This window comes from Drosophila suzukii, chromosome X (genome assembly GCF_043229965.1).
Source record: "Drosophila suzukii chromosome X, CBGP_Dsuzu_IsoJpt1.0, whole genome shotgun sequence".
In the NCBI taxonomy this organism is placed as follows: Eukaryota; Metazoa; Arthropoda; class Insecta; order Diptera; family Drosophilidae; genus Drosophila; species Drosophila suzukii.
The window spans coordinates 10,820,762-10,842,574 of record NC_092084.1 but is presented as its reverse complement, the minus strand read 5'-3'; the positions used below and the strand labels follow the sequence as shown (position 1 = coordinate 10,842,574).

Sequence of the window (21,813 nt, the reverse complement as noted above, 5' to 3'; positions counted from 1 at the left end):
GTATTATTGACTAAAATCTGAATCTCGTATTTTTGACAAAAATCGGAATCCCATTTGTTCGCCCTAAAAAATCAATTGGCATTTAAGCCTGGACAAAATTTTAAAACTATATTTATATTATTATTTCCTTTTATTAAATTTAATTTTAATTTAATTGTCGAAAATGTCCCAATACCAATAGACCTTGAAAACATCGATAGTGACACCAACGACATTTTCTATCGATACCATCGACAGAGCATCGATAGCTTGACAGCTGTGAGTTCAAAAATATGATGAAATTGTTTATGAATATATAGTATAGGTAGATTAGTACTATTATTATTAGTTTTCAACACGATGAGCGTGGATATAGCCAGCACAATCAAGTTCCGGGACATTTGCGACCTGTTCGAGAAGCTGAAGGCCACCAGGAAGGTGGCCAACAAGGAGGAGGTGCTCAAGAGCTACTACGAGTCCTTTTGCCGGCACCGCGAGTCCTTTCGCCGGCAAACCGGGCTGCCCGACGACCAGGCGGAGAATGGAGTCAGTAGCTTCTACTCCGTGTTGCGCCTGCTGCTCCCCGGTGCGGACACGGGTCGGGATACCTATGGACTGCAGATCACGGCTCTGGGCAGACTATACATCAAGGTGCTCCAACTGCCGGTGGACTGTAAGTGGATGTTGTGATGGAGATGGGGAGCATAGGCCACTACTATAACCATTCTATTGCTCCCTTCAGCCAGCGATGCCGTCAAGCTGCAGCACCGCAGCGGGAACATGTACCGGGACTACGGCGATGTCGTCTATTCCGTGCTCAAGCCCAGGTGCTTTAATCCGCCCAGCGATCTGCGACTGAAGCACATCCACGAGATGCTGGATACCATTGCCAACGAGGACACAGAAGGTGGGTGAACTGCCTAAGCCCCTCTGCCCAAACTGACACTCGTTGCAGTCAAGAAGCAGCAGCTCATTCGTTTCACGGAGCAGGCCTCGCCCGAGGAGCAGAAGTGGCTAATCCGGCTGCTGCTGAAGAGCCTGGGTCTGGGCATCGGGGAGCAGAAGATCTTCGGAGTGCTGCATCCCAAGGCGCAGGACATCTACCAGCGCTGCTCTGATCTGGGACACGTTTGCAATCTGCTGGCGGACAGGACGACCGACATGGACGCCAGCACTAGTCCGGACAGCAAAGCTGCAGTCAAGTTCGTTAACCTGAATGCCGTCATCCGGCCATTCCATCAGATACGACCCATGCTGTGCGAACGATTTCCGGGCGACATCCAAGAGCTGATGCAATCGGATGTGCTCTACTTGGAGACCAAAATGGACGGTGAGCGTTTCCAGCTGCACATCGACCGCGGACGCTTCATGTACATCTCCCGGAATGGCGTGGACTACACCCGGAACTTCGGCATAGGCTATGATCAGGGCACCTTGACGCCCAAACTGAGGGGTCTACTGCCACTCGGTCTGGAGTCCATAATCCTCGATGGCGAGATGATGGTGTGGGACACAAACCAGCTGCGCTTCCGGGAAAAGGGCGAGAACACGGACGTGAAGAGCCTGAAGCCGGAGGGCAGCTGGCAGCCGTGCTTCGTGGTCTACGATCTGCTCTACTTCAATGGGCAGAGTCTGCTGGATCACACCTACATTCAGCGGGCGTACAAGCTGCAGAAAATGATCGTCGAGCAGCCAGGTGTGCTGCAGTTGATGCGAGCCCGCAAACTCGGCTCAGTTGAGGAATTCAATGAGCTATTCCAGCAGGCTCTCGACTCCCACGCCGAGGGCATTGTGCTAAAGAAGCAGGGTTCCAGATATCAGCCGGGCGTAAGACTGGGCGGTGGCTGGTACAAGGACAAAGCCGATGTGAGTAGAGTTCACTTCAGATTTTGTTGGAATCTAAATATTTTAACTCATCTCTTTTGCCGTCCAGTACATCAAAGGTCTGATCACCGAGTTCGATGTGCTGATCATTGGCGCCTTCTACAACCGCAAGCGCACCTTTGTGGACTCCTTTCTGCTGGGAGTTCTCCAGCCAGCGCCTCCTGGCAGCTCCAATCGCCCCGAGGTCTTCAGCATCGGCGTGGTCGCCAACAACACAAGACAGCGCGGCGTGCTAAATCACACGCTTAAACCGCATTGGCACGATGTGATCAAGGAGCCACCGCCGCTGTGGTTTCACTACAAGCCTAAGGAACGGGCAGGATGCCCTGATCTGTGGATCGATCCGCAAAACTCGATCATCCTACAGGTGAAGGCCGCCGATTTGTCGCCCAATGGAGCGTTTTTCACTCGAAAATCATTGCACTTTGCGCGCACTGAAATGAAACGCGATGACAAGTCATGGAGCGAGTGCATGACACTAAAGGAGTTCACCGACCTCTGCGAGGGTTCCACGGCCATCAAGAAACTGAACAAGCGGCAGCTGCGAATGGAGGATGTGACCACCAAGCGGAAGCAGCTGCGGATGACTCCATCGGAGCGGAACCGCCTGGGATTGGCCGTTTACGAGAAGCGCTGTAATGTGGACCCCGCCGCGAGCAGTTCCAAGCTCTTCGAGGGACTCAGCTTTTGCATCCTGAGCGGTTCTGCCGGACGGCAGAGCAAGCATCAGCTACAGGAGCTAGCCGCCAAAAACGGTGGCTGCATTGTGGAAAATCCGCTGCCCAACGATCCCAAGTGTTTTTGCATTGCCGGCGACGAGACGTTCCTGGTCAAGAGGCTCTGCCTTCAGGAGCCGCGCTCCTGTGACATTGTGCGCATGGAGTGGCTTCTGAGAGTCTGCCAGAAGCAGGAGCTCGAGCTGAGGCCCAAGGATCTGCTGGCGGCCACTGTACCATTGCAGCAGGATCTGGCCGAGTGCTTCGACCGTCTTGGCGATAGCTACAACAAGGATATTGCCGACGTGGCGGAGCTGCAGGAACTGCTGCATGACATTGAATTGACGCCCGAGAATCTGGCTGATATTACCACAGCTGAGATAAACGCTCTGGAGGATCAGCTACTGGATGGGAAGACAAACCTGAACCTGTTCCGTCACCTGCATGCCTATTTCTACGATCCACATGGGGATGAACTGGGCAAGCTTCTCTTTCTGCAAAACGGCGGCAAGCTGGTCGACGAATCCGATCCGCAGCTGAATCTGGGATTTATCTGCATGTCCTCAGACCTGGATAAGGATAAGTTTGAGCACTGGCTGAGTAACCATTCCAAGTTGAGCGCTGACAAAGTCTTAAACTCTGCCTGGATTCATCAATCGCTTCGGGAGGGCATACTCCTACCCATGAGTTCTTTTGTCTAAGTCGTTGAATTTGTTAAAACTATATTTTTGTACAAAAAACTACTGATATACCTACTTATGTTGACAATAATATATTCTTTATAAATAAAATTATTACCAAGAAGATTGAAGCAGCTTGCCTATGGTAGAACAGTTTTGAAGTCTGCAATATTAGCTAGCATTACTACTTTTACTCAGATTCTAACACCCATTACCATTAAAAAAGACGCAAAATGATTCTTTTTGAAAGATTTCCTTTTTTATTCACATAAAAAGAGATAACGAAGAGATTAATATTGTTTCTTTAGGGAGGATTGTAGACAAATTGGGTTTGGTGAATTCTAGGTTTGTGATTTCTTCAATTGATAGGTTTGAGTGTGATCGTTTACAAAGTTCAGGGAGTTTTCTTCGGGGTTTTCAGTGGTTTTGCACGGTTCTGCACTTTGGGCAATAAGAACATCAAAAATACATTTATTTTATTCATTGTAAAGTTAGATATATGTGTGTATATATATATAACATAAATAATGTATATATAGGTGTATAACATTTAACACTAACAATTCTTAAGCGCGGGCTCTTCGCTCCCTCTCTTTCTCTCGCTCTCTATCTATCTCTCTTCACCTCAGTTGCACTTACTAACGCTATCTCTTTCGTTCATTGACTTGACTGTAACATTTAATTTAATGAGGAATATGCAATCTCTGAGATTGTTTAACACATTTATCGACTCCATGAACATCTAGATTACGTATGTCAATCAAATTGTACCAAGATAATACAAAAAAAAAACATTTATAGTTATAGGTTCTCAGTTAGTTCGGTTCTTGGGAGCGGGCGAAATTCGTGGTTGGAATATTTGTAAATGTTTATAAATAGTTGGGCATTGGGCATTGGGCATACAAATGCAGAGTTCTCTCGGTCTTGATCTTTATTTGGGGCTGGCATAACAAGTGCTGAAGGTCATTCAACCGTCAATCGGTACTATATTCTAGATCGCTTTTTGCTCAATGTAGTTTGGTTGAGGGGTTTGTTCTTTCTTATATTTTCAGTTTTGTGGGTTCTTATTTTCGTACGGTTAATGGGCTAGGATTGCACCCATACCTGGCTTACAACGCTACACATAACAACTATCAACATTAAGGGTATTCATAATAATAGCGATTTAATAATAATAATAATAGTAATAACATTAGTTACATCTTTATTTGTGTGTGTGTTCCTTCGATATAAGTTAAAATAAAAATGATTAAACCATAAACAAAATAATAATTGCATTTTCTTTAAATCAAAAAAGTCTTTTGGAATTTCTCGCATATTCATTATATTCGTAGCTACACATAATATGTACTCTTTTTTTGTTATAAATTATTAACTGTATAATAATAATTTCTTTTCGTCGTTTTTTTTTTATTTTCCCAAAATTAATTAAGCTTAATTTGTAGTGCCAAAACGTTCAGTAAGGCTTTAACTATAAAATATATATCTTAAATTCTCAAACAAATAAAAAGGAAGTTTACAAATCAGACTTCATTATGAAAATTATGTTTTCCAGCAAAAAGTGTAATCAACATTTTTTTTGAAAGTTAGTTCTTTCTTCAGTTTTGGATTTTTGCGGTCGATATTTGAATTCTTCATTTTCATTTTCGCTTCTCATTCTTCACTTTCGGGAGTTCATGTTATATTTCGTAGGTATATGGCAGTCGTTATCATTGTTATAAATTTACCTCTTGAGATAAGTTGATTATTGTTTTCAAAAATCAATATTAAATTAGCAAAAAAAAACAAAAAAAAATAATTGTAGGTATTCCATATAGAGTAAGGTTTATTCCTAAACGTAAACAAAGCTACAGCTACTAATATGTGGGTGTGTTTGTGGTTTTTACTCTCTTCTCCCGATTTTAATCCATCCACTTGGTCAAAAAGTTGGTCCACATGAAACCTTTAATCCATCTAATCTTGTGTGTTTGTGTGTGGGTCTATATACTACATATATACTTAAGCCTAAGCCTGTGTAGGAGTGACATTTATTGTTATTTAAAAAAAAAAACAAGTCCAAATAGTTTAATTTGTTGATCTGAAGCCGTTTAAACTGCAAAGAAAAACAGATAGAAATCAATAAGCAAGGAATTTATTATTTATTAGATTTAGAGTGTCGAAGGTAGTTATCGTTCAAGAAACTATTTATTTAGAACCTGAATATGCAATTCAAGGTTTTTCTAGGTTGCTAACTATCCATCCATCGACACTCTTAATGAAAATCTATAGAACTCACGCTGATCGAAGGTGCTCGGATTGATGTAGCTGATCAAATCCTGATCCGACATCGTGGTCAGCTCCTGGGGAATGGGCGGCTGTACCGCCACGGCCGCCGCCGCAGCCACCGCTCCAACCGCTGCCGGTAGGATGCTGCCGGCGGTATTGGGTGCGGATGCCTGTTGCGTCATCACAGCTCCATTGGTGGTCACCGCGGCGGTGGCTACCGACTTTTGCAGCGCATTCTCGCTGGCCAGCGCAACGATCAGAGATTCTTGTGGTGTCGGCGGCACCACCGGCAAGTGGTGGCCATGATGGTGGCTGGTCACATGGCCGGCAACGTGTCCCGTGACGCGTCCGTGGCCGTGGCCATGACTGTGACCGTGACCATGATGTCCATGGTGCGAGTGATGGCTGTGGTTCATCGACTGGAAGTTGGCCGCCTCCACAGCCACCGCTGCAGCGGCAGCAGCCGCTGTTTCCGGTGTGTTTGAGTGGTTCAGTAGCAAATTGACCAGAGGATCAGAAGCCGTCTCGGCGGGATTACCGCTCACACCCACGGCTGCCTGCGGCGAATGGGAGTGGACGCGACCATGATGATGATAGTGGTGCTGCTCCTGCTCCTGGGTGGTTATAAAGTCCGCCGCCGCCTTGATGATCATGTTGCTCACCGCCGTGGACGTGGCCGTAGCCGCCACCTCGGGCTGCATAGCCACCGGCGTGGGTGGCAGTGTGTCCACTACTCCCACACCCGATGCCGCCGTGGGCGGACTCATCATGATGTTACTCAGCGCCAAGGCAGCCACCGCTGCATCCTGCTGTGTGGGTTCCGGCTGCATGGCTATGTCGTTCAAGATGGAGTTGGCCATGGTCACCTGATGGGGTGCCAGTATATTGGGCACCACTGCCGTGGCCGCTCCATTGGCGGAGCACAGAATCGTCGAGGGGGAAACGGCGGGATTCATGATGATATCGGTGGACAGGCCACCGGTGACATCGACGGGCGCCGGGCCGCCCAAGGCAGCTGCTCCGGCCAGAGCTGCCGCCGGCTCTGAATTGAGTATGATATCCTGGGTCAGGGGTGAACTGTTGGGGGAACTCTCGCTGCCGCTCATGGAACTGCTGGAGTTTGTGGAGCTCAGGGACAAGCTCCTCTCCAGCACCACATTGGGCGGGGCAATGCCAACCTTGGCCTGCAGTATATCGGTCAGAGCATGATCAATCACCGCCGACGAGGTGAACAGAGCTGGCTCACTGGTCCCATTGCTGGTGACCACCGATGTGGATTTGGTCAGCTCATCGATGAATTTATGCACCTGTTGCTGCTGCTGCTGTTGATGCTGCTGCTGCTGTTGCTGCTGCTGAGGTTGCTGCTGCTGTTGTTGCTGCTGCTGTTGTTGCTGCTGCTGCTGCTCCTGCATTTGCTCCTGCATCTGTTGATGCTGCTGCACCACATGCTTTACAATCTCATTCTTGACGGCCAGTTCCACCGCCACAGCCACCGCAGCCGGATCAATATCCACGGCAGCGGCGACGGCGGCAGCTGTTGCCGGTGCCACAACGGCCGGGAAACCGGGCAGACTGTTGGACTGATCGTACATAATCGTGTCCAGACTGGGCTTCCGCACAAAGCGATGATACTGCAGGGCTGCATTTGGGCTATCCGGCGTGGACTCGCCGGTCAGGGGACTGTGCGAGTTGCTGTCATCGAGGAGTTCCGTCTTGAGGGCCTCCGCATTGGCCACCGCCGCATTGAGATGGACCAGCTGCTGATCGGTGATCATGGGCGTGACACTGGGCAGCGAGGAGCGGCGAACGCCCATCGGTATTTGGGTGGTAATCGGTGGCGGCATCATGCCCGAATCGATCTCATGCTTGGCCTCCACGTTGTCGCCCGGAACTGGTGGATTCCCGGAACCGCTGGCCCCGCTCCAACCACTGGGGCCACTCGCACCCGACGCCGATGTGGTGTCCATGAAACCGCTCACATCTACAAGAGGAACAATGGGCAGACAAGACGCCTCTTAGTAATCTCATTTTGGTGGCATGTCAAGCAAGAATCAGGGGGTCATTTGGGGGTCATAATACAAAATCATAAGAAACAAAGATGTAATGTAAGACAGTCGGGGGATAGAATATTGTTGTTTTTTTTTCTTGGGACGGGTTTTTTGGGTAGCGCTTAGTCCTAGGCCAGGTTTTAACTGAGATAGAGTCAGGGGTGGGATAATCGCAGAGCGGGATCCATCAAATCCGAGTGCCTTTCCCTTGTTTCCGGGTAACTACAAGCTTACAAACTAAAAACAAACTTACAACTATGGCGCCAGAAAAGCACTCGAATTCTTTGGATCTACCATCTCCAGGGGGCAGTGGTGTCTAAAACTAAGTCTTAACGACTAATTTAAAACTAAATGGCTATTTTATTTTATATATTTTTAATAATTAAATTTTAGGGTCTTAAGAGTATTTATGCTTGGTTGTCTGTTGTCGCATTTGCACTTTCTTTCACACGACACTCAGAAAAAGGGAATTGTGCAACAAGAGAACTACGAAAGAGGTCTTCAGAGTATGCTTTAAACGTTTCTTCATTCTTTCCACAGCACACAAAAATAACTGGCTAAATCAAACCACACCAAGCTGGCCAAAATCAATTATAAAAGCAATCATTGAACACTACAAAAATGACAAGACTAAACCGATCGAAAGTTAATCAGACAGACCCTAAGCAGTCATTACATATGGCAATCAATCAAAAATATATTCCTCGTTCAATCACACAACTAAAGAAAAGTCAAGCGAAAGGTTGCCGCTTTTTAACAAATATCTCAGAACAACAGACGTTACGAGACTATACCATTCAAGTAATTCTCACCCATGGACAGTCATTCAATGGCAATCGTAAAAAATCAACAGGCATTCCATTCAGTCTCACTTTAAAAAAACACACTCCAAGCATTTTTACCTAATTTATAGACTTATAATTACTTCTAATTGCTGAACTTAAGTGCTAATGCTTAGGTTTAAGGTGTTTATGGATTAGTATCAAGAGCCAGTAAACCCAAATTTGCTCGATTCCTGAATCCCTAAGCGGGGTCGCATTGATCTAAAGCTGTTGTCGTTCTCTAGGCGTAATGTTGAGGCTCTGAAGTCGAGCGACGCTTTAATTTCCACTCGTTCTAGACGAGTCCCATCACTACCACCTCTTATTTTGGGTCTTTCAGAACAAGTTCCCGCTTACAGTGCCTAATTTTTTCAATTGTTTTCATTTTATAAACGTGAGTTTAGCATTTTTACTGGTCCCTGAAACTATAAGTGTTATAAACATCCATCCATAGGGCTTTGGCCTGAAAATTCTGTACATGAATTGCGTGATTAGATAGAGGAGAACTGAAACTGATCTTCAAAGGGTATGCAATGAATGTTATTGGAATAACAAAATATCTCAATTTAGATATATATAATAGAAAAGTTCATTGTTTTAGTGAAATTTCGGAAATATACATACTATATTTAAGGGACTATGCTTTTCAGACATGTTAACAATACAGAGTGTCAAAAGAACAGGAAAAGATATTGATATGAAGCGATGAGCATACTACTTGTACTTATGAACGATTTCAAAGGACTAATTAGGACTAATGAATGATAAGATCAAGTTGTACACACCCCATAAAGAAATTCCAAAGCTAATCTATCAAAATAAACTGATCCCCAGTTAATGAAAATCTTCGATCCCATGATATTCACAAACAGGACAGGACAAAAAAAGTGTAGATGGTGTTAGCTTTATGTGAGTACGCAAATATATCGTATTTATATAGATGCTTAAAGGTAATGCTCTAAGGTTATATGTGAAATGGGTTTCCCTTAAAGTTAATAGTAATGGTAAATGTGTGTGTGTGTGTGTGTGTGTGTATAGGGGAAGGTATTGTGTGTGTGTATTAATTAATAGACATATAGAAAAATGGATTACGAAATGGCAAAAAAGAATTTGTACGTTGGTCAATCGGTAATTATTTTTTTTTTGTAATTTTTTCTGTAATAGTTGAATGGTTTTTGTGTTTTTTTTTTTTTTTAACCAGTACCCTAAAATTATCCTTGATGCTGTAGTTGCTGTTGTTGTTGTTGGACGTTAGAGATGGGGCTAGAGATGAGCAGATGGGCCTGTTGAAGACTCGTTGGGGCCGAAAATCCTTCGCCGGTCATCATTTCCCATGGGGTTGGATAGGATATTGCCGTCTCGGTGCCATAGGTCCTTATAATTTTGGTATAAGTATACTTTTCGATTGACATTTTTGTGTGTCTGTGTGACGTGTGTGGGTGTGTGAGTATCTATCGCCATCGAACGCAAGCGATTGGCAGTCACTTATCGAGCGATTGCTGCGATTCTTTCGATATCATCGCTTTTGTCCAGCGTTGCTTTCCAGGCAAGCTTTATTTTCTTGGCTTTTCGATTCGTTGGCCACTTTGCTATAGTTACTATTTTGTGTTTATATATATAGAGAGATGCAGGATATATATCGGTGTCTATATACTTGTTATATCGACTGTCGATTACTGACTTAATTTGGATTTAATTTTGGCCTTGCATTTTATAGCACTCAAAAATTTACATATTTGACTATATAGTTAGATTGAGCACCTAAATTGCTAAGAGAAGGGGAAGGAGGAAGAATATAAAGTAAAAATATATATATGCATATTTTTTTGGGAGGAGGAGGTTTTTTTTTTTTTGTATGGTGGAGGGAGGGAGTATTTTTTTTATTCAAAGACATCCTGATCTTTTACGGTTATTTATCATTTTTCCTGACTTGACAAAACAGGTTTATGGTTTATGTTATGGGGAATCTGCCTTGCGGTTCTTCTCTTCTTGTCTGGTTTTATAGGTATTGTATATCCTCCCGACATTCTGCTGCTTCTGCTGCTGCTGATTCATCGTGTGGTGGTTTATACTCGGTTTATTTTATGTTATCGCTTTGGTTGAGCTTTCCTTCATCGGTTTTTGGGTATTCTTCTCGGCTGAACTTGATCAAGAAAACTCTGCACTTCCATTCAAAGGCCCCCCCATTGGCACAAACACACTCGCAGGCAAACAAACAAACACGCGCGCAAACACTCGATCAAACAAACAAACAAACACAGGCACACACGTAACTTAAGCCAGAATAAAAGTCCCCAGGAAAAGCGAAACTTTTGTTTTGTTAACGTGTTACAAAAAAAAGCAAGAAAAATCGACTCAGATATGGATGAAATGGATGTTCTACACAGAAAACTATACGTATTAAAAATAGAATAGAATAGAAATAAACTATTCATAATCATCGCAAAGGATCCGTTTGGAGGGAAAATCAAGTTCATTCATTCAGCAGAGTTGTTTCGATCAGTTTCCGGTTCCGCTCCATTTTTTTGTTTATTTTTTTTGAAGTGGAGGGGACGAGCAGAGAGGGGTAAAAAGAGAGAGGGGCAGAGATTGAGAGAGTGAGAGAGACGGGAGGTGGGGGAAGACTGGAGGAATCGTTTCTCCGAAGATTTGCACCGTCCTGTGCCTTAATCATTTATGGTTATTAATTTAATTTAGGATCTTTTGTTTTATCATTCTTGGTTGTGCTTATAGATTAAGTTATAGTTTATGTTATATTTTTCGTTGGCTTTTTTTTTTCTTGTCCTAGTTTCCTGCTTAAAATAAATAGGGTATTGATTTTTTCATGCGTTATTCGGTGCAAAAGAAAGAAAGTAGTAAAGAAAGTATGAAAGGAAAGGGAAAAGAAAAGGTGGCAGGCAAAATATGAGCGACAATTGACCCCTCTTAGTGATCTGAATATTCATTTTTTTTAGTGTATATATGATGATAAGACAATGAACTCGAAATCTTTTAGTTTTTGATCAGGCAAAATGTATGGAGACACCAACAAAAGTAATATTTCTAGGCCTTAAATTAATTATTCTGATTTAATTTTTATTTTTTAACTAAGTTATGAAGTCACATCCCTAAACGTTTCGAAATTTGTCGAATTTTTGTTTATTTTTTCTGTGCATCTCTGGGTTCAAGAACATATACGGAATATTTGGCACATCAATTTCGTTCACTTTTCTTTGTTCTGCTAGCTACACACAGACGTGCTAATTGTTAAATATATATTTAATAATAAATTTAAATATTTTGAGCCAAACCGCAAACAAAAGGGAGACAGCGAGAGAAGATAGAAGATACATAGAAGGGAAGAGTGGAGGTCAGAATAACGCATGAAGAGATCATATTGTTTTACCTAACGCTTATCGATTTATATGTTTGTATTAATTATGTTTCGTAACCACAAACGGTTCTAGTTTAGCTAAGCTTATAAGGTTGCTTTTCAAAAAAAAATAATAATAAATAAAAAAAATGTAGAAGAATTGCAACTTCAGAGTGGTAGAGGTAGACTAAAAATGGCACTAAACATAGACTTTTAATAACTGCCTAATGACTAATGCCTAATCCTGACTACCTCACGTATGTATCTTTAGTTATTTCGACAAAAGTATCTTCGATTGATTCCTTTGATCTCTATAAAGCTAACGAAACGCGATCTCCGGCTGGGAGTTTGTGGTTGGTAAATTCGGTTGGTTTTCCTTTTTTTTTTTTTGGGTGCAATCGAACGCTTAGTCAACAAATAGATACCTTGGGCGTGGATTGTGTTACTTAACGTGCTGGCCGCCGCCAGCGTCGTGTACTGTCCCTTGGGCGTGTAGGTGAACGTGTGCGGCTCGCTCTTCTTGCCGCTGGAGACGATCGACACCTGCACCTGGACCGGCTTGACGATACTGTGCAGATACGGCGGCACCGTGCAAATCAGATGGGTCTAAAGAGTATAGTACACACAGTTATTAACATAAGATTCACCATCAAAAAGCGTTTAGAACGCACCTGGTGGAGATACTCCTTGTCGGGCAGAACGCTCTGTTCCCACAGGGCAGCTGTTCCGCCGATGAGCTGCTGGCGCACTGCTATCTCGGTGGCCGGATCGTCGCCATTGACGCTGTCATAGGTCTCCTGGAACACCACATGCGTGTCCTTCAGGAAGTTCTTGCCGATGATGAAAAGCTCGAGACCGCCGTCGACGGGACACGAATTCAATGACTTCTTGCATATCTCCGGTACGCCAGGTGGTTGAGCTGAAAAGCAGAATGACATAAGCAATTAGAGAGCTATTAAACAGGTTAAGTTTGCTACAATACTCACTGCAGATGATGGGATTCGAGCAGACCTGGAGGGTCTCGGTGGTGCCATCGTCACGGGTCAGCTGGGTGCGGAAGACCATCCGGCAGCGGGTTGACTTCTTCTTGTTCTTCTGCGCCAGGTGCTCCGGAAAGCGGTGCTCCACATCCACATTGCGTTCCTGCGGATTGAAAGTAAAGCATTTAGATTTTACCATTAATATTGCTTTTTTATTTAAACTCCTTATTTTCTTTGTTATTATTTATTTGGTAATATAGAGCATTTGGATTTTACTTTTAAAATTTAACTTATATGCCATTTTTATTCATTATTTATTATTTTTCTATTATTAATTTAAGTGGGTTTCGATGTTCATTGATTCTTAGTTTCGCGTGGCTTGCTTTACAATTTTATGAATAGCGCATTTGTTTACCACCCTCTAGATAACAATTCCTGCAAACTTAGCAATTTCAATGCTGAATTGCGGCCTCAGCTAACAAATATTTACTGGAAACTAATATTTTTATACACATAACGAATCAGAGATTCCAAACAATATAAACAGAACAAAAGATATTTTCTAACAAAGGCAACATATGTATATAAGGTTGTTTTAGAAATCTCCGGCAGTTGGTTTGAATGCCGAACGAAAATCCGTCGGTATCAAAGAATCTATTGAGTTTTATATGCGTTTCGGAGTAAAGTTACTCCGAATTAAAGGATTATTTTAAAGCAGAATTCTGATTTATTGGATCTGAATATGTTTTGGGAGTAAACAATTGTTTATTATTAGATCTTTTTTAAATAGAATCTATATAGTATCGTATGCGTTTCGGAGTAAAGTTTTTCTGATTTACAGAATGTTTTTATCAACGAAAAATCTATAGTTAGGTTTGTGTTTCGGAGTAAAGTTGTTCTTAATTATAGGATCTTTTTTTAAGCATAATCTATACAGTTTTGTATGTGTTTCGGAGTAAAGTTGCTCTAAATTATATGATCTTTTTTCTATCGTTTAATATTTGGTTGGCTTTAAATGATCTATTTGACTTGGGAACAGTTTCGATGACACCAAGAATAGTTTCTGTACTTTTTTCTCCACTATAGACCCACCTTCAGGATGCCAACGCAATCGCAGGTGATGGTCATGTCCGTTTCGGGCTTGAAATCGATCTCGATGACCATGGTGCCGTCGACCTTCTTCTCGTTGCACTGCGTCGAGTTCTTGCCGGCGACCTTGCAGGCCTGATAGAACATGTGCGGCGCCACGCGTCCAATATCAGTGCCAATGAAGACCTGGAGGACGGCGCCCTTGTCGTAGCCGGCCAGGCGGACGATGGGAAAACCATTGCCACTGCGATCCTTGACAGCTCCACGGCTGCCCTCCGTCTGGTAGCGGGCACGATGCTGTTGCTCCGGCTGGGAGACGATCTCCAGTTGCACCAGGCCATCATTGGAGCTAGCGATGCTGTTCAGCGGGGTGGTGGGCTGCCTCTTGTTGGCCACCCGGGTCACAGTCCTGGCCGATATGAATCTGTGGGTTGGAATAAAAAAGAGGAGATGATCGAATTATTAGTTTTAGGCCAGTGTAACTTTTCCATTCGATCGTTAAAGTTCGAATGTAGGGGTTGGTTTATTTGTCTAAGGATCGTTAAAAATCTGGCACTTGAACTTTGGCCAATGTCCGTTTGAAGGAAGTCTATAGATTCGATTTGATTTGGGTTAAATGATTTATGGTTTTATTTTTCACATGTGCTGGCCGAAAGAAAGGGATGCTCTGCTGGGGTCATGAAATGAGATGAATTCGTTTTTTCTTTGTTTTTACATATGTACGAAAAGATACATCTACAAAGCTACGGATACAGTTTTAGTTAAAATGTGTAGAGCTAAAAAATGAATGATATATGGCTTTTTTAATGCTGTTAATTACTCACAAACATACATACACACACGCACATGGAACATAAAAAGCCAAAAGGGAATTTCTCGCAATTTTCATTGCTGCACTTTGCATTTCGGTTCGGTTCGTTTTGTTTAAATAAATCTTAGCTTTGACCAATTGTTTACAATTGCTTCGAATTTTTTGCGCCTTTGTTTACAAACGGACACATACACATACATATATGTATGTATAAAAAATATATACAGATAGACGGGAACAAACACACATTTGGCAATTATTAAAGAACAAAAGTCAAAGCCATCAAAGTAAATAATCTATTTTTTTTCGGCTACACTGCGCAAAGAGTTCTAGCACCAAGATACTTGGGCTTATCTAACATTTTTGTTTAATTTTGAAAGGTAATCTAATAGTTTTAAATGCGTAATTCATTGTTTATAGATTGTTGAGTCACATAAATATTTTAGGGGCTATTTTCGATGGTCTTTTAATTTTGTTTGGATTTCTTTTTTTGGGTATCAAGCATTTAAACATTCAATTTTGATAAGAATAATATTTTGTTTTTAATCCGTTTTCTACAGCCAATCTTAAGGATATATTTTATAAAATTTGATAGTGTTTTTTTTTTGTATTATCAATATTATTTAGCCAAGGTATTTATTTAAAAGAATGTTTTTCTTACTCTGTAGCTGACTTTTACATAATTTAATCATTGAAAATTTACCAAAGAACGTTTAAAGTATCTTTTAGGTGGCAAAGTCGGTTTTCATTTTAGCTGCAAAAGAAAACACGGCGCTTACTTTGTCTCAGTGTTGCTGTTGCTGTTGGTGATGCGCGGCAGGAGGCTTACAGTGGGCGTGGCAGGTGCGGGGGCGGCCACTGGAGGCGGGGGCGTGTCATCCGCCGCTGATGTCACCGCCACCGTACTGGCAATCTTACGGATAAACTCATCCTCGCTGCAGGCATCATCGTTGTCCAGTTCCACCTGGTTGCACTCGAGCTTCTTGTGTTTGATGTGCTTGCCATGTCGATGATGATGATGATGGTGATGGTGATGCTGGTGATTCTGATGATGCTGCTGCTGCTGATTCTGATGGGGATGAGGATGTTGCTGCTGCTGCTGCTGCTGCAACAGCAATCCGTTGTACTGAAACTGTTGCTGCTGCTGCTGGTTGCTCGGCTGATGTTGCTGTTGCACCTGATGTTGCTGTTGCTGCTGCTGCTGTTGCTGTTGCAGGGTGAAGGCATTTACGGCTGCTGCCACGGCTGCTTCGGTGGCCTGGAAAACCCCTCCAAATGGATCCGAGTTGCTATTGCCACCAATGGTCGTCGAGCTGCTGTCGTTCACAAAGCCCGTATCCTCGTCCAAACAGGGCGGCGTCGAGGTGGCGGAATCCTCCGACGAGGACGCCGATATCAGGTGATCCTCCAGATCCTCCAGATAGTGAGCCATCATTTTCTTGTCGTGCCGCGATCTATACATTAACATATATATACAGACATTCATGTACATGGGATACACAACAGCAACACACTCGCACTCGTTTAGTATTCAAATCGATTTATGGATCGTTTTCGAGATTCAAAATTTCGAAAATTAAAAATATATTTAAGCGCATTACCCAAATTTTATTTTTCATTTTTGGAAATTCCTGCTTCTAACTGATTCTTTAACCAATTTATTTATAGTTCTATACATTAATTGTATTATTCCCTTGAAAATCAATCAGAAACCTATATATTTTCTATTTTTAAAGAGACTGGTAAGCTAATAGATTTCGAATTCCAATGTGCCAATCAATGTCCGAATGCATTTGAAATGCATTGAATGAACCCAAATCGCCACTCAGCTCAATACAAATGAAATAAACTGAATATAACTAAACAGATCTGAACGGAACTAACGGCCCGAACTCAATTGAAGAGTGATTTCGATGTAAGTCGACAGGAAAAATCAAGAAATCAAGACAATATCATGATTGAAGGTTGGAAAAATAGAAAAATAGAGAATATTACTTTGCGACTGGAACAGTTGCCAGGTGTAGTATGGTTGAAATAATAAATTAAACACAAAGATGTACAAATAACCAACAAACAAATTGAGTTCAATTAGACAAAAGCCAGCAATAATGGCTAGAAATCAATTAGAACTAGTTCTATGCCAACGGAATCTGTTCTACGTTTTTTGTCTTACTCATAATTAAATCCATAAGAAATTCCTGAAGCTAAGTTCGCCCATTAGCTAATAAAGCTGATTAAATGGCATGCCATAATTTCCCTGCATCCATAATGCTCGGTACGTAATCTCTAGCTTCTGCGAGATACTGCGCTTCAATCCTAACCCAAATCAGGCGAAACCAGGCGAATGGAACGGAGCACCGAGAGTGCAGCTGATTGATAATAATAATAATAATAAGCGGAGCGGAGCCAGGCAAAATCACGAATCGCAAGGCGGACGGCGGCAACAGTGCGTATAAGTAATCGCGACCACATATGTACATATGTCTGTACTGGCAGACGCAAGAAAACAATCCCCAATCCAAAAGTCATTGGCCAAAGTGCGAAAGAAAAATGCGTATTTTCATGTATGCAAATTCAATTAACCGCCAAAGAATGTGCAAATCTGCAAGATCAACAGAAAAAGCAACAACAGAGGCGACAAGCGCTGACAAAAAACGGAAAAATAAAACCAAATCAGTGGAATTTTCTGGAAAACTCGATGTTTTAAAAATATTTAGAAAATTATTTTCAGTTTGAAAATACATTAGGAATTTTAATTGATACCATCGTGGTGTAAAACTAATATTAAACTCATATACTTTGCTTTCTGGAGCAAGCGAAATAATAATTTCAGAATAAACTTCGACAATTTTGACATCATCTTGATAAGAATGGCAAACTAAACAAAATATAATGGTGATAATAATAATACATAAGTAAAATCGAAAAGATTAAAGAGCCCATTGATTTATTTGTGAATACTTGATAATTATCAAAATCATTTGGCGGCAAGCACTTACCAACCATTTACCGATCGTCCCTGCAATTAACGAAAGCCCTAAATAAACCTCATAAAAATCACAACACTTCCATTGTTTTCCCTTTGGATTTTACAGGGCGATAAGGGGCAACCCCAAAAGCCAAGCGCCTTCCGAATTAACCCACCTCCTCCCTTTTTTTTTCATTTTCAGATTCCCATTCCACAGACCCAACTGCAATTTGCAATTGGAGGCGAGTTCGTAAAACTGATAAGCTGATAAGATAATGCGGCGATTTACACAGATAGGGGCATGCAATTACAATAGCTACAACTACAAGATGACAACAACAAAGGCGAAATCAACAGCACACACACACAACAACAACAAGAACAACACAATGAACCCGCGCACAAAAAACCATATGAAAATTTAAATCGTTACTTTAATCCATATCGAAACCAAGTGAATTATAATAAACACATTCACCATGACCCAAAAAGTAAACCTGTCTATAAAGAGTCTATATCAAGAGTGAAATCCATTGACTATTGCCAAACAAATTTTCGGATTATTATAAAGGACTAAGGGAAGTTACCTATCCCAAATATAAAACCATTTACAAGCTATGCATTATATTGAATTACCATCTATTGCGAAACTAACAATATAATAACAATATTATAATATATATAATATAATAATATTATTGTATATATTATTATATATAGTATTTACCAGACTCCTTTAATGATCCCTTAATTTACCCAGACTTCTTTAAAACACTATATTTCATACCCAGCACACGCGTTCCTATCGATCGAAAGGCTTGGACTGTACTGAGGCAAGTACAAAAAAAGCGAAAAACTGGAGAGTTTTGAAGAAGCCCCTTCCAGCCCTTCTTCACTCAAAAAAGGGGGTCTCAGCAACTTGAGCCTGATCATTCAGAAAAAATAGGTGTCAGCGCTCCCTTTGAAACCAATAAACAAATGAACGGATCGCACTTCAAATGCGCCAATAGTTACCAGTTTTATCCAGAAACAAATCTAAATTCGTGGGAATGAAAGATCTTTATCCATCCATTTAATTATTATTATAAAAAGTACTTCAGCTTTAAAGCCATAAATAGATTTCTAAGACATTATCAAAATGATTATAATAGTTTACTTTATATTGCCAAAGAGCACAGAAATATATTTATAAAATACCATTAATAGACAATGGAATCAGCTTATAATTTTTTATAGAGTTGAGAAATATCTTACCCTGGGGTTTTATATTTCCCCGGAATACGATATACGATATAAATTACATTACAAGTATAAGTACTTATAAACGGACAATCGGATAAAAACAAGAAAAATCCCCTGAATCTGATAAATAGTATAAATATACTATTATATTATAATATCCGATTAGATCTGTTCAATGTGTGCGCATGTGCAGGTTCTTTGCATCAGAGTGTGTTTGCGGTGAGGCAATCGATATTCAGTCACTCGAAACCATGAATAGAAACGCAAGACGAAATGAAATCATGAACTGGCAATTATCTCGAGTTGCGCCTGCGCATGAACGCGGATGAAGACTTTTGAGGCTGAGAGGGGCGTATATATATGGCTGGATAATCGGGGCAAGGAGTGACAGTGACTCACCTTGATACAGGTATCGCTCGTATTAAATGCTGCTGCGGTGAATGTTGCTGCTGCTGCTGTTGTTGCTGCTGCTGTTGCTGTTGCTGCTGTTGTTGCTGCTGCTGCTGGTGGTGCTGCTGATGTTGCTGCAACGTGTTGCTGGCCACTGCAGCAGCTGCTGCGGCCGCTGCAGCAGCCACTGTGTTGGTTAGCGCACTATTGACCAGCAAACTGGACCGCTGGCCGGAGTTGGTGCCACTCCCACTGCCCCCAGCGTCGGCCACGCCCCCCGCCCCCGCCGAGGACCTCAGCTCCGTGTGCTGATCGAACCCCAGGCCACTGTCGTTGGAGTTGTCGCAGGGCGGCGGATGGGGTCGTTGTGGTATTCGCTTCCCAGGAACAAGCTTGCCGGGACCCGCCTGAAAAAATATCATAACTTCAGTAAGCTAAAGTAGAAAACTATTTAACATACAATGCTATCCTGCTGGGACTACCCAAGATTCAAATTCAACACTGTAATACTTAGTTAAATGATCATAAACCATCGTATTATCAATTTGACCAATGAATTTGTAACTCACAACTTGCTATTTTATAGTAATTTTACATTTTAGCTATAAGCTTCCTATTTTATAATAATTTTACTATTATATATTAAGTGTATAGCATAAATACTATACTAAGCAACCTTTAAACTACTATAAAATATTACGTTTATAGTAAAACTACTATAAAATAGTATGTTATTAGTAAAACTACTTTTAAAAAATAGTACTTTGTATTCAATTTGTAGTAATTTTACTATAAAAACTTTATTTTTTTAAATAATTTAATTTAGTAACTTATTTTGTTTTATTGATATATTTTATGCACAATATCTATAAAGTAACATACCCAGTCCTTCTTTTCATTTGGTATACAGTACAGATAAGAACGTAGTAGTTTACCAAACCCTATTTTATATAGTATCCCAAAACATATTTCTTTACTCACCCTGGTGATGGTATGCAGCTTTCCGGGCAATCCCTTACCCGGCTGTCTTTTCGATGGTATGCGAAATCCCTTCCGATGTATTCGCGCACTCATTGTGGAATTCGTGGACATGGTCATCCTCATGCCTAGAAAGATTAATTAATTAATGGTATTATTACTTTTAAGTTAAAAGCATATATCAAAAGTATGATATAAGTATAGATAATAGATGAGTATATGAATAATTGTATATAATATGGATATATATTTTTTGTAATATTTATTTTAACGTCATAAAACGCTTAGTTGTAATAGAGAAATGATATGTGATTTCTATTAGAACCAAATCAAAGTTAATTTTTCTAGATGACCGCCCCATTTGCAGTTCCTCATAGCGGGCATCATTGAGACACAAAAGAATAAAAATCCAGATAGAGACGGACCAAGAAAATATTGTCTGATTTGTGGGGCCCCCGTTCGCAAGTTGCAAGTTATATGCTAGGGGAAACTGATAATGCTGCGACGCCTATGGGGTGCATTGAACTCCGCCGGAGAGTGCAAACCCGGAGACCTAAGGTCCGTATAGTCCGGCCGAGCATAGAATCTGTTGCAGCTGCAATTCCATCTGTTATTGTCACCACGATGATGATGATGATGATGATGATGATGATGGCGATGCTACTGTTGCATTCATTGTTGATCCCAATTGAAGCTCAATTTCCATTTGCATTCGCATTCACATTCGCATTTCAATTCCCAACAGCAGTTGCCGTCGCATTCGCCAGCGTTATTTTCTGCTCTACATGGAGTTCTTGCCTATAAGTACGGTCGTGTATACGTACATACTCGTATGTATGTACAAATGTGCACATCTACACACATGGACATATATCATCTGGCTGGGTGCTGTTTCTATATATTATCATGGGCAGCGGAACAATGAGCCGGAGTCCGCCTGATAATGATAAGGAAGCCAGACAAACCCGACCAAACCAAACCAAACGAACCCAACCCATTAACAAGCCGCCACTTCGGTCCACGCCCCTGCCTCACTTCTTTATTATAGATCGTATTTTTGGCTTGCGCTGCTTTATTTATTCATAAAGAAGACACATATACTTGTTTATTTCGCAGAACATTTAATTAAAATGCAAATCAATTGCAAATAAAATTTCATAATTTTCTATGGGCGAGCAGACGAGCGGAATACGACTGGGGTTATATCTCCTTATAGAGAATGTTTGTTGGGATAGGCCAAAATGGGAATAAGAAAAGGGAAAACGTAACGATAAGAAGCCGAGGGAATTACAAATCGAAGAAAGGCAGATTTTTAACTTACTGGTATTTTAAAGAAAAAAGGAATACTACAATTTTATATACATATTCCCTTGACTACACAAAAGTAACAACACATTTTTCCCCATAAATCAAATGAGCTTGTCAATTATGACAATTTCTACCAACAAATTCAAGTTGTTAAACATCAATAAAGCAGGTGAGAAATGTAATGAATGACGGCAAATAGAAACCATATTTCTGGAAACCCTAAAATAAGCTCGCCACTATTTATCTAGTTAAAATTTTAACACCCTCTTTCCGAAATCCATTTAGTTCCAAAGAAATCTTGC

At 41.4% G+C, this 21,813-nt stretch overlaps 2 protein-coding genes across 6 annotated transcripts in view; one reads left to right on the top strand and one right to left on the bottom strand.

Annotated features, from left to right (window-relative positions):
* Positions 1–264: 264 nt before the first annotated feature.
* On the top strand, positions 265–3,307 carry DNAlig4 (DNA ligase 4). The gene is made up of 4 exons (XM_017079597.4): positions 265–652; positions 722–886; positions 935–1,845; positions 1,913–3,307. The coding sequence occupies exons 1-4, from the start codon at positions 340–342 to the stop codon at positions 3,278–3,280; spliced, it is 2,757 nt and encodes a 918-aa protein (XP_016935086.2). The 5' UTR covers positions 265–339; the 3' UTR covers positions 3,281–3,307.
* A 1,993-nt stretch (positions 3,308–5,300) lies between these two features.
* NFAT (NFAT nuclear factor) overlaps positions 5,301–21,813 on the bottom strand; it is a 43,254-nt gene continuing 26,741 nt past the window's right edge. For 2 of the 5 annotated variants that reach the window (XM_036820482.3, XM_036820481.3), the window contains exons 2-10: positions 20,207–20,331; positions 19,235–19,632; positions 15,405–16,079; positions 13,818–14,238; positions 12,732–12,888; positions 12,417–12,664; positions 12,171–12,351; positions 5,535–7,505; positions 5,301–5,351 (exon numbers count right to left, since the gene is read on the bottom strand). In XM_036820482.3, the coding sequence (XP_036676377.2) occupies positions 5,347–5,351; positions 5,535–7,505; positions 12,171–12,351; positions 12,417–12,664; positions 12,732–12,888; positions 13,818–14,238; positions 15,405–16,079; positions 19,235–19,632; positions 20,207–20,331 (4,181 nt within the window). In that variant the 3' untranslated portion in view covers positions 5,301–5,346. Of the gene's footprint in view, positions 5,352–5,534; positions 7,506–10,114; positions 10,163–12,170; positions 12,352–12,416; positions 12,665–12,731; positions 12,889–13,817; positions 14,239–15,404; positions 16,080–19,234; positions 19,633–20,206; positions 20,332–21,813 lie in introns of those variants that run through there. The other 3 variants (XM_036820484.3, XM_036820483.3, XM_036820485.3) reach the window with 2 other exon arrangements.

Excerpts from the sequence above, each read along its gene's own strand:
- DNAlig4 (XM_017079597.4), top strand. The coding sequence starts at position 340 with ATGAGCGTGGATATAGCCAGCACAATCAAGTTCCGGGACATTTGCGAC. Across the intron at positions 653-721 it reads GCTCCAACTGCCGGTGGACT|CCAGCGATGCCGTCAAGCTG; the intron begins GTAAGTGGATGT and ends TGCTCCCTTCAG. Across the intron at positions 887-934 it reads TGCCAACGAGGACACAGAAG|TCAAGAAGCAGCAGCTCATT; the intron begins GTGGGTGAACTG and ends CACTCGTTGCAG.